The 12,764-nt window shown below is 29.3% G+C and overlaps 2 protein-coding genes and 1 long non-coding RNA gene across 4 annotated transcripts in view; 2 read left to right on the top strand and 1 right to left on the bottom strand.

Moving 5' to 3' along the window:
• Positions 1 to 1,599: 1,599 nt before the first annotated feature.
• LOC147906618 (uncharacterized) lies at positions 1,600 to 6,355 on the bottom strand. Its single transcript, XR_015548305.1, has 2 exons — positions 3,354 to 6,355; positions 1,600 to 3,041 (listed from the first exon to the last, which is right to left on the bottom strand). It is a non-coding gene; the product is annotated as an uncharacterized LOC147906618 (long non-coding RNA).
• Positions 6,356 to 7,363: 1,008 nt separating this feature from the next.
• On the top strand, positions 7,364 to 9,428 carry Tcs3 (Probable tRNA N6-adenosine threonylcarbamoyltransferase Tcs3). The gene is made up of 4 exons (XM_011058179.2): positions 7,364 to 7,635; positions 8,339 to 8,780; positions 8,895 to 9,073; positions 9,142 to 9,428. Exons 1-4 carry the CDS (start codon positions 7,521 to 7,523, stop codon positions 9,411 to 9,413), a joined length of 1,008 nt encoding a protein of 335 aa, XP_011056481.1. The 5' UTR covers positions 7,364 to 7,520; the 3' UTR covers positions 9,414 to 9,428.
• Positions 9,429 to 12,131: 2,703 nt separating this feature from the next.
• The window catches only part of Shab (Shaker cognate b), a 61,110-nt gene continuing 60,477 nt past the window's right edge, over positions 12,132 to 12,764 (top strand). For both annotated transcript variants that reach the window (XM_011058177.2, XM_011058176.2), the window contains exon 1: positions 12,132 to 12,340. The gene's annotated coding sequence lies outside the window, so the exon portion shown is untranslated. The remainder of the gene's footprint in view (positions 12,341 to 12,764) is intronic.

Raw genomic sequence — 12,764 nt, 5'->3', positions numbered from 1 at the left:
GTTTATTCCTATCCATACTTATCATCCTACCTATACAGTCTCTACCTATTCATATTTTATTGTTTTACCTACCCATATTTTCATTATTTGTGCCTATTAGGATATATACCTATACCTATCCACTCGTGTATTCCTACCTACTTCATAAATATGCAACAACCGCGAATATAATATTAATACATTAATGGCTACATTCAGAGAAAATAGCTTTTCAATTGTTGTAAAATTCTTTAATACGATTGGTTCTTGCTTTGGTTCCTTATGGATCTAAATGTGTAAACTATCATATTGAAGAATTTTACAACAATTGCAAACGCTGCTTTCTCTGCCGAACGCAGTCTATAATTAAAGCAGGCTTTGAATCTTTAAAATACAAAAATTTAACAAATAACAGGGCTAATGAGAGTCAGCGCGAATAATCAAGCGCAAATTTTGTAAATTTTTTAATTTACTAAACTTGTGCTTGACTCATCTGCGTTGATTCTTATTAGCTCTGTTGTTTGTTAGTTTTTTATATTTTAAATAATTTAAAAAAATATAAGAACTCGCAATTTGCGAGCAAGTTACCCTCCCAAATATTTAGTTTACCTTTTAAAAATTTAGATTGGTGTTACACACCAACCTACCTCGTACACAGATTCTCTTCTTTCTTCTGGCCAGATTGAACTCACCTTTCGTTGTTCCTGGCCAATATTCTGGCTTTAGATGCCAGAAATCGACAACAAAGGAGAAATACTCCTTTTTGCTGCCGACTGTTGCCGGCTAACTCCGCAGGCAATAAGCGTAAGATTTTACGCTTTGGTACGATGCGCGAAACACGAACGCGTCGCGAAGGGGCTATCGTATTAATGAAATTAATTACTAAATATTAATATGAACAATCAATAATAATAATAATTCTATTAATATACGAATAAATGTCACGTTTATTCAAAATTAAAAATATAAGTATTAGACTAAAAATAAATCTAAAAAAATCTTTACGTCAACAACACTTTGATTTCAAAATATTCTCGAATATTATAAAATCAGATTAAATTTCTTAATATAAATTTTATAATGTAACGAACAAAACTTTAATTTAAAAATAAATGACTGAAAATTACTAAATCGATTACAATCTGATAAAATTCAAGGCCCAATGTACGTATTTAACGATTCGAACGATTCGTTGCTGAATTTCATCTCAAAGCATGCAGAGATGAGAAATTCAGATGAATGATGTAAGATCCGAAAGGGATTATTGTCCCTCACATCAATAAATATGATGTATTTTATATCGTATTTTGTATATTATTAAAATCATTTTTTGTATAATTTATTAAAATTATCTTTAAATTAAGTATTTTAAGTCATGCAAAATTCTAAAACACAATTTTAAATTTTAATTATGAGATAAAATTCTTCTATTTCTTGATGAAAAATGTTTATTGAATCTTACACCATGTTACTACTTTAACTGGTATAAAATCCAGTTACATGAATAAGTTATAAAAGATTAGGCTAAAGTCAGTGCATTGAAATAAACAATAATAATTAATAACTATAAAATCTTTTATAGAAAAGCGAGATCAATTAATTATATGCGCTACATAAAAATTTTCGTTATTATTTTATCAATAACATGTACACAAATAAGTGTGAAACAATAGAAGGAATTTTCTAAAAAACAGTACACATTATATATATATGTGTATGTAATATTGCTTTGTAAATATTGCTTTTCTGCACCAACTTGTGTAAAACTTAATCCTGAATGAATATTTGGAAATAGGATAGATAGGAAAATTAACAAAATAATATTTGTTCGTTACACTGTAACAAACGAATGCTTTTCCACGTTATAGTAATCATAGACAATTTCATTTATTCTGATTTGTTATTTTATGTAAATTTTATATTTTTTAATTTTATGTATTTTATATATTTAAACAAACGAATATTTTATTCTCTTTTATTTTTATTTGCAGATGTATTATCTTAATATTGCATAAAACATGTTAAAAAATGACTTATTTTTTATTATATTTGAGCTTGAATTACTTACAAGGAAACACAATCAAATGAATCTCTTCGATTTAAATGAGTATGTTGTTTTATGGATAAAAAATAGGAGACACGTATTTTTTTATATGTGCTGAGTCGCACGTTAAAGGAGTGAAATCATCCGTAGAAAAAAATCGTTTTTTTTTTCTTTTAGACTGAATATCGTCAAAATTGTAAGAGATAAAAAAAAATTTGCAGAATAAAAATTGAATGGCATTAAGAGTACTTCAGAACTATAATAAAAAATTTTTTTCTTTATAAATAAATAATTAAAAAAAATATTTTTTATTCATTTTTTAAATATTTATATAATTCTGAAGTATTTTTGAAGCCATTCATTTTGAAAATTTTTTTCTACCTCTTACAGTTTCGACGATATTTAATTTGAAAGAAAAAAAAATACGTGTCTCCCTATTTTTTTAAATATAACAACTAAAATAAAACAACTAAAAGCTCATTTTAATCGGAAAGATTTATTTAGTTATATTCCCTTATTAGTCTCAAACCGAGCTTGAGTTACTTCGTATCAAAGCGTTCACATTAACGTATGGATTTACAACTAGTAAACAAAATTTGAACTAAATTAAATAATCTTCCTGAGTTAAATAGTTTTACTCTATTCTTATAATTTAATTAACGAAATATTGTGTAAAGCAGTAGCGACATATAGGAATAATTAGAAATAACTCAAACTGGGTGTAACATGACATTATAAATTTAACAGTGCACAATATATTCAATAATAAGAAGGCATCCAGGATTAAGTTTATCCTAATCTGTTCTAACTTATCCATTTTAAGACAACGGATGTATGGAATACTATACATATACTTATCCGTATATTTTTATTAAATTAATGCATATATGCATTTATAAATATATAATATATTAATGAAATTACCACACATCCGTTGCCTCAATAAAAATATTGATTCGTCACTCACCAACCAGACGCGCAACAGCGGAGTTATATCTGCAACGTCGCTACGATGATTCTGTAACAAAAAAAATATAAAATTCAAATTATAACAAACCAAAAAGGATACAAATATTAAAAAAAAAACGTAAAATTTTCTTAAAATAATCATATAATTTTTATAAGCATTGAATTTTTTAATTTATCATTGAATTAGATATTTATAAAATAATTATACATTTTTTAAAACAGATCTTAAAAATTCGTATATATGAAATTTCAAAATAATTTTAATCCTATTTCTAATTGTCATTTTTAAATCATTGTAAAATAAAACGATTCAAGAATAAATAGAAGATATTGATTTTATGTAAGCAAAAAAAATATTTACCGCAAGGTTGCTCCGCCGGTGCCTGATGCCTCTCCCAGACCTCCTCCTCCTCTCAGAATCGGGTTGACATCCTCTCGCACAGGACACTCGCGTAAAACACTCGCGAATAATACTATAAACGCGCGCGGACTATTCATTTATAAAGTCTTTCGCGCGACACTGCGGCACTCCACGTTTACAAAACCCATGACAGAATTGCTATTTCGATCGGTGGAATTAACACCGCACGTCGACGAGTACTCGCAAAACACACGGTAAACGCCAAACAAGGATTAAGCCCCACACGAAAGAAGACGAAATCGATCGTATCGAGTCCGTCACCTCTGGTTTACGCCTACATCACATTTAACATTGACTCAATCATACGCCCTAACTGCTAGTTCTAGTGGGACACAAGTGGTGCTGTACCACGAGCGATTCCAAGAGACTGGTAGACGTGACAAGCTCCTCTAATAAGAGTAAAGTTGGTACCATCGCCGATTGTCTAACAATCTAGATAATTCAAGAAATGGGTTCCAACCCCTCGTCACGAGCTAGCCTTTTACAAGACTACTAGAGCTAGGCTCTGACTAAGTCATATTAAATGCGAGAATCATTTAGATGCTGATAGATAAACGCAGAGAAATGAGCGCCCTGACCAGAGTTATACGACTCCTTTTTGAGCGACCCACCAGGGCGGAATTCTGTAACTCGTTATGCAATCGTTATGTGCTCATAACAACTGCATAATCCGGGTTACAGAATACAGGCCCAGAGACGAATCCGAGCCAATCGATTGTTTCTTACCGCTAAGGGTCGAACCGTTCGTCGGCAGACAGAGCGTGTTCCTCAATCAGCCGACAGCAACACGTAGTTGCTAACCGCGCGAACACAGCACCATGACGAAGTGCGTGACATTACGCGGCCGGCATCACCTCGTGCCCGGGCACTTGGCGTGAGAGCGTTGCAGTGACCGTGACCACTTAAGCAACGTCCCAATGAGAGTTCCGCTTTCTTGTCGAAACATCGAAGATGTAATTTCATCGTCGAACTAGAATGCCATTCAAAATGGGTTTTGTTAAAAGTCCATTAGTCCGATAACTTTGACGGCACTCCCGAAGCAAACGCGCGACGCGACGAACCGGCTGCGGTTCGTTCACTTTCAATTAAATCGGCGGACGAGGGTACGTTAGCTTCCCTGTCGGATTTTTACACGAAGAAAACGATTTTTCTCAATATCTAAAAATTTATCTAGATATATCATTCAGATAAATCCAAAAATTTTTAGATACTTGAGAAAAATCCTTCTTTTCGCGTATATTCTCCGGGTACTGAGCCCTCTCACCACGTCAAGGTGTACCCGTGAGAGGGATATCATCTGAAAAATGTAATATACAGCTATTATCTATATCTATATTACTATGCAATTTTTGATTAATATTTAGAAATAAATATCATGCACACGTTAATTTGTCACCATTACGAAATAAATTCAGAGCAGACAAAAGGGCTGAATTACTTATTACGATAATATATGTAAGATATGATTAGAGACGATGGAATGGGCTAGAGATTAATAAAAAAGAGGAATATTTCTTTTATTAGCGACAAAATAGCTTCAAAGTTAATTGTTTATACGTATTGTATAACGAAAAATGCACGAAAACGAAAAATTAATTAAATTAATTACACCAACTATATTGGCTCTGAAAGTAGGAATAGCATGCGTTATTTGCATGTGAGAGTATTTATTATTTCTTTTTATGACTTGTGGATACCGTTCGAGGTAAGAGAAAAATTTTACATTAAACAAAAATAATTGCCATCGTTAATTATCACGAAATAGTAATAAATTCTGTTTTCCGTCGTCACGTTTTGATTCCGAATGAATGAATCGTACGAAATAGGTATTTGTTCCGTGATACATGATTGTTATTTCGATCTTTGTACGCATAATTAATCATGCGAGTTAATAATCGTATATTGTGAACATTCATAAGGTACGTGTCTATATTATCTAGCATTTATCGTTACGTTACAAAAAAAAAATGTGAAGAAGAGCAGCACGCGATATCGCTACCTGTTCGTACGAGCTACAACAATGGAATGACTGCGTGATGGTTACACGCAAACATGACGTCGCCTGTTCGTCCTTCCGCGTCAAAACAATCCCAAAGCCGCATACTAACTGTCGAAATATTAACGTATTTTATAAAATAAGTAAAATAACATATCCTTTACATTTCTAGTATTCTCCAATTAATAGACGAATTCATTGCACGGTTTTTGCTTCACTTCTCATATTCGTTACGCACACATTCAGTTCATGAATATTTTGGATATTTCAATTGTGTTATAAATGATTATTAGTTGTTGTAACTTTTTATTACACGAAATCCAATGCACACAATATTTAAAGGATTGCCGTATGGCTTTTTGTTACTTTCGTATCGTTTAATTATCATTCATCTCTTATTTCGCATTCTTAATCCAGGAAAAGTAATAGGTAAATTATGTTGAAATTATTTATCGTTAAATGTATACATATAAATACTATTCATATATATTATTCTATTTAGTTAAAATTGTTTCATAGTTTAAAAAAAACGTTTGCATCTATCTTTATTTAAAGAATGTATAACGTATTATCAATTTTTATTCAATTATAAATCATTACAGAGTAATAAAAAATCGAGATATAATGCTGGGACAAACACTTTACGTAAGCAACTATGTAAAAAAAATCACGCTAGTAAAAACTACTTTTTATCTCTTGTCAGTACATTAGTTAATAAGAAGTATTTGAAATTAAATAAATAAATGTCAAATATTTCCTTCGATGTATCACGATATAATTATGTATCACAGTATCATATTAAACGATTGGCGTCTCTAAAACTAGACTGCGAAATTCTGAAAATCGATATGAAAAATTATTTCATTAATTCCGTAACGAAATTCTAATGCGATTTTATTTTGTTTCACGTAATATAAAGTAATATAAAAATTGTTAATATACTATAATATACAGGGCTCGATCGTATTTAAGAGATAAAGTTTTTAAAATATACATATATATATGTATATATATATATATATTTTTTTTTTTTAATAAAAATGATAAAAGGATTATTTAGTATTTTTTATTTTAAATAAGTCTTATTTCAGTCAGGGATCCGTTTAATTTAAAACAATTTGATTTAAAATATGCATTTTAAATAAAAATCTCAAGCAAGTTATTTATTATTTTAAAGAACTCTTTTCCTGATTTATTTCTTATTTTATATTTCAAATAAGTTTTTGGAATCTAAAATACTGTACGCTTCGTATTATCTAACATTTATCGCGATTACATTTAAAAAAAAATGACACAGTTACCTGCCTGTACGAGCCTCGGTAAGAGAATGACTGCACGATAACTATGCGTAAACATGACACGCATCATCTGCCCGCCCTACCACAACCCTATCATAAAACAAACCCCAAGGACGCATGCCAACCGTCTTACTGTCGAAATATTAACGCACATAATTACGAAATAATCTATTTGTTACATTTCTCATATTCTTCGATGAATAGACTTTATTGCTTTATTTCTTAGATTCTTTCGCGCATAAATAACTCATCTATAATTTAAATATTTCAATTGTGTTAAAATAAACGATTATTAGTTCGTAATAATTTTATATTACATAAAATCCATGCAGTTTACACAATATATTTAATAAAACATTGACACCTTGTGGCTTTTTATTACTTTTGAATTGTTAAATTCTGTCATTCACGTCTATTATAGTGCACAGCACACTAATACACCTCAACCGAATAAATCGCTATAAGTTATTGTAGTATTACAATTCGTACTTACTAATAATCGTCAATTGTCGATAACGTTATCATTATCTTAATTTTGATTACTTCCTGGGCCCTATTAATAGTCACTAAAATTTTTCCAGGGCCGATCGTTAGTATTTCGTTCGCGGTGATTATGATTTTATCGACAGGGTCAGAAAATGTAGTACGTAGTGTCTAAATCGAAAATAAATATATTGGCGGTAGTGTACGGATGATTTTTCAATGGTGTTGCGAAAAACGCCGGCATAACTTTTCTCAGGTTTCTCTCTAATAAAGTTCACTGATTGTAAACAATTTACTATTGTTATTTAGTTAACGGAAAATTTGTGAAAAATGGTCATAGCGATTGGATTTGAAGGTAGTGCGAATAAACTGGGTATAGGAATAATTCGCGATCAACATATATTATCGAACGTACGACATACTTATGTTACTCCACCAGGAGAAGGTAAGAACCTCAAAGTAATATTTTATAAATACTCAAATATATATTAAATTTTTTATTAATGCAAGTTATTTCTTGCATTAATATTATTTTTGCTCTCTATTTAATTTGTACTACTACTTACATGTCGAAATTGCAAACTATAATTCCAATTAATTATACTTTTATAGTTAGAAGATAAGTGTGAAAAAAGGTAGATTTACCTAAAATTAAGTTGTGCATAAATATTTTAATTTTATTAAAAAATATTGTGTAGTATAAGTCAGCCATATATTTTTTAATATAGTTGAATTGAATTTATATTTAAAATATGATTAAAGTTCTAAAAATCAAGTTTTCTGTGTATATTAATCATAATTGTGTTTACAATTAAAATTTTACATTAATATAAAGTGCATTGTATTCTGTATATTAATTTGTACTATATATTAATTACATATGATATATTATTTATTTATTTCTTTAATGTTTTTATCATTCATAAATCAATATCAATTAGAGCTTAATTAAAATTAATACAGTATCGTAAAAAGGAAGTAATAAAAATAGAAAGTATCTATTTTACAAGATATAAGGTTTTTTTAGTTATTTTTGAAATGAAATTTATTAAGTATTTCTTAAAACTTTTTAATAGATTTATATTTATATAAGTTCTAAACATTAGATAAATATATTAACATGTAATCTAGATATGTTTTCATATTAGGTTTTTTACCTCGAGAAACAGCTCAACATCATAGAAAGTATGTATTAGAAGTTTTGCAAGAAGCCTTAGATGATGCAAAGATTAGTCTGAAGGATGTGGATGTAATTTGTTATACAAAAGGACCAGGAATGGGAGCACCATTGACAGTTACTGCTTTAGTAGCTAGGACTGTCGCTCAATTATACAATAAACCTATAGTTGCAGTCAATCATTGCATTGGTCATATTGAGATGGGACGTTTAATTGCTGGTACTGAAAATCCTACCGTTTTGTATGTTTCTGGTGGAAATACTCAAATCATTGCATATTCTCAACAAAGATATCGTATCTTTGGTGAGACAATTGATATAGCAGTTGGAAATTGTTTGGACAGATTTGCAAGACTATTAAAGCTCTCAAATAATCCTTCTCCTGGATATAATATAGAGCAGTTAGCAAAAAAGCAAGTAGATTTTTACTTGATTACTATTTAGTCTTCATATAAATTCGATTAATTTTAAATTTATGCTTAAATTTATACTGGATAAATAAATTCAAATAAATTTTATATAAAAAGAGGTGAGAAACTGGTACTGCTACCATATGTTGTAAAAGGGATGGATGTATCATTCTCTGGTATTTTAAGTTACATGGAGGAACATCTTTCCAAATGGCTTGATACAAAGGCATTCACTCCTGAAGATTTATGTTTCTCTTTGCAAGAGACTGTATTTGCTATGCTCATCGAAGTTACAGGTAACTTTAAGTAGATAAATTTTTTTTCTTATCATTTTTTCGTTTCTTTACACTGAGTAATATTGTAGAACGTGCAATGGCGCATGTAGGATCAAATGAGGTATTGATCGTGGGTGGCGTGGGGTGTAATGAAAGATTGCAGCAAATGATGAATATCATGTGTAAGGAAAGGAATGCGACTCTTTATGCAACGGATGAGCGGTTCTGCATAGACAACGGTGTTATGATTGCAGTTGCTGGATTGCTTCAATACAAAAGCAAGGGTGGTACTCCTTGGATGCAAACTACTTGCGTTCAAAGATACCGAACAGATGATGTATATGTTTCTTGGAGAAAATAAAATATTTTCAAAGAATTTTTTCGTTCAAATATTTTAAATTATGATATTTTAATAATTTAAATTTAATAAATGTTTATTATTAATAATTTAAATTTCCTGTATCACAATATAATAATATATTGACTGAGTATCATTTATATCAATTGTCGATAATGTCAGCGTTCTTCAATTACCTCCGGACCCTCAGGGTCCTTTTTGTGAGGACGAAAGTTTGATTAGGATTAACAGTTTTTAATAGTCTCGTCGGTGCCTATGTATAAAACGCATATATATACATGTATTGATTATATATCTTATTTATAATTTATTGATGTAAATTATTATATTACTGAAAAAAAAATAAGGTAAGAAATAAAAATAATGTTTTTCTTATGATGTGAGAGGAATGAAACAAAGAATATATTTATTTGCCAGAATCTATGAAAATATTATATTTGATAAATCTTTTTTCTAAATATGTATCGCGTGTTGCATTGGTCAATACGTCGGCTATTTTATAATTATAATGTTTGTTGGAAGCATTTTTGTTTCTTGCTATTTTTTTATAAAGTTGATAGTACTGAGTAACAAATGATTGAAGACCAATATTCAGCGATTTTTAGTAATTAATATCTTATTAATTGTGCGAAATTTGCAAAATATATTTTTCAACTCAGTTTAATTCGCTCTATCTACACAAGAGCGCTTTGTCAATAATATGCGGAACACCCTGTATATGTGTGTGTGTGTTTTGTATGTGTGTACACATATATAGAGTATTCCGCATATTTTATATATATATATATATATATATATATATATATATGTATATATTTAAAAATAACATGTTCTATTTGTACTCATCACATTTTCTCTTATTATTTCGTACGTACAAATATAAATACAATATATATATTTGTAAATAAATGATGCTTGCATCTTTTGTAGCATCTTTTGTAATTTCGAGTACTGTAAAAAATAAATGACGTTATATATTTTTTTCTTAGAAATGTGCAATTTTTATTTGAATGTTTTTTTACAATAAGAACCTATTAAAATATTTATATTTAGTAATTATAATTTATTATAGTAAATATTAAATTAGTTTGTCTATACATATATTTCTTGTGTCAAATAATCAATGTTTGATTAAAATTTTTTTATCATATATTTATATAAACATTTAAGAGAAAATCTTTAAAAAAGTAAAAACCGGAAATAATTTTGATTTCGGAGAATTTAAAGTTATTGATTTTTATATAAGATAAATTGTGATTTTTATTGAATTTACCTTCATTAATTTAATTATTTTAATTATTTTATTTCAACATTTATATTAATATAAAATTTATATTGATAGATTTTTAGAGAATATGTAATGTATATCGATTGTATTTATAAATTTGTTAAATATAATATTATTTGTGTTTCAGTATTTATAGATATCTCCTTGTTATGCAATAATGTAACTTGCTTGTAACAATTATCTAGTTTAATATGCCTTCCAAGTCTTCTTTCGGTCGTTTCAATACTGACCCTGTTCAGATATTACATCGATCGGCTTATTAATTATATATACGAAACGTTTTCTGGGCATATATAATGTTTTATCGATTTGATTCTAAGGAATAGCAAATGTATTGGTAGGAGGATATCTTATTGCATAGCTTTACGTTGAAAACATGAATTTTGGCAAAAACACGCTACAAAGTTGTTTCAGCCAAAAAAGAAATCTGAGTAGGGGAGAAACAGAGATGGATACATCAATCGAATTTGAGTAATTGTTCTTCGTGGAACGCTGTATATAAGCGAATTATAGATAAAAATGTAGATTTATAGTTTGTTATTATTACTAATATTTAATTATTAATATAATAATAATATTTATGAATGATATTAATGATCAAATCTCTTGAATTTTAATGAATCTAGTTTTTTATATTATACACAATTGTTAGAAAATGTATAAATAAGTTAAATGTGTTACGTATTGATCACTGTATAAAAAGTAAAACTAATTATTAAATTATAATAATTTCCCCTTAGAAAAGTTTATATGTAATATAAATATATATAAATTATGGCCATATTTGTCTTTTTCTATAATTTCTCAATTTCCATATACAGGAAAAAAATAAGAATTGAAAGGATAATTTTTGCATCGTTTTTTAAATAAAAAATATGTATAATCACATATAATATAATATGTAATTATAGAATATAATCGCAACTTTATTTTTTGTAAAGAAAAACAATACAAAAGTTTCCTAATCTTTTTTTGCAGTTATTTATCTATTTTTTTATATATATGAACAGAGATAATACAAGAGAAAGTGAACATATATATAGACATATTTTATATAATTATATATATATATATAATTATATATATATATATATATATTTATATTTAATTATGTATAAATATTTCTTACCGGGTTATTTTAAAATTTATAAATTAATGCTTCAATGCTGCAATTAATTAAATAGTTATTGGACGGCAATTAGATATTCGATCGAAAATTAGTCTTGTCGTGATAAGTTATAATACATCAGTTTTCCTACACGCAATATTTACTCTCACTTGAAAAGTGTTACTTCGTCACTGGTGACTGGAGTAGAAGAGTACGGGAGACGACGCGCGACCCGAAGCGCAGAGTAGCTCGGGATAATCGCTGAGGCAGGCGCACCGCTGGCTTGTGTCCAAGTAGTAGTGAGTAGTGCCTCTATCGGCATCAACGAGCAGTATAGTGGCAGAGACTGTACCATCACCTCCACTCAAATGCAATCGACGGCAATAGATAGTAATAGAAGTACGGTGGTTGAACAATTTACAAGTTTTTCGGTTGTTTCACAGCTTCTCTTCTTGTGTCACTCTGTCACTTGACTGATAGCTGCGTGATATATTAGTAACGATGAAGTGATCATTTCTGCCCAGATAACCAAAGGTTTGTTATTTGCCATGTTTTTTCATATATTTTCTTTCTTCTTTTGTCGAACGTTCTTCGTTATTCAAGTATCCGAATCCTAATACGATATATCCGAGAAGTAAAAATGTCATGCACCCTCGCATTTGTACCCTAACGCGCGCAATTGTGCCATAGCTTAATCGATAAGCACACACAAGGTGTCGATTGCAGCGCCCGGTGGAAAAAGTGGTAGTTAATACTATTGCTATCTATCTATCATCATCAACGTTGTCATTATTGTTGTTATCATTGTCGTCATTATTGTCACCATCGTCATCAATGACATTGTCCTCATTATTGTTGTCATCGTAATTGTTTCGTCACTGACATCGCTATCGCCATCGTTGCCATCGTCGCCATTATTATCATTCTTGTCGTCATCATCATTGCTGTCGTCATTATT

This window comes from Acromyrmex echinatior, chromosome 19, assembly GCF_024713525.1.
Source record: "Acromyrmex echinatior isolate Ae372 chromosome 19, ASM2471352v2, whole genome shotgun sequence".
NCBI classification, from domain to species: Eukaryota; Metazoa; Arthropoda; class Insecta; order Hymenoptera; family Formicidae; genus Acromyrmex; species Acromyrmex echinatior.
Note: the sequence above shows the minus strand (reverse complement) of the source record. Positions and strands in the feature narration are given on the sequence as shown.

What these genes read in the sequence shown, in the direction of transcription:
- Tcs3 (XM_011058179.2), top strand. Translation starts at nt 7,521, where the DNA reads ATGGTCATAGCGATTGGATTTGAAGGTAGTGCGAATAAACTGGGTATA. An exon ending in TGTTACTCCACCAGGAGAAG is followed by an intron (nt 7,636 to 8,338) that starts GTAAGAACCTCA and finishes TTTTCATATTAG; the next exon opens with GTTTTTTACCTCGAGAAACA. An exon ending in ATAGAGCAGTTAGCAAAAAA is followed by an intron (nt 8,781 to 8,894) that starts GCAAGTAGATTT and finishes TTATATAAAAAG; the next exon opens with AGGTGAGAAACTGGTACTGC.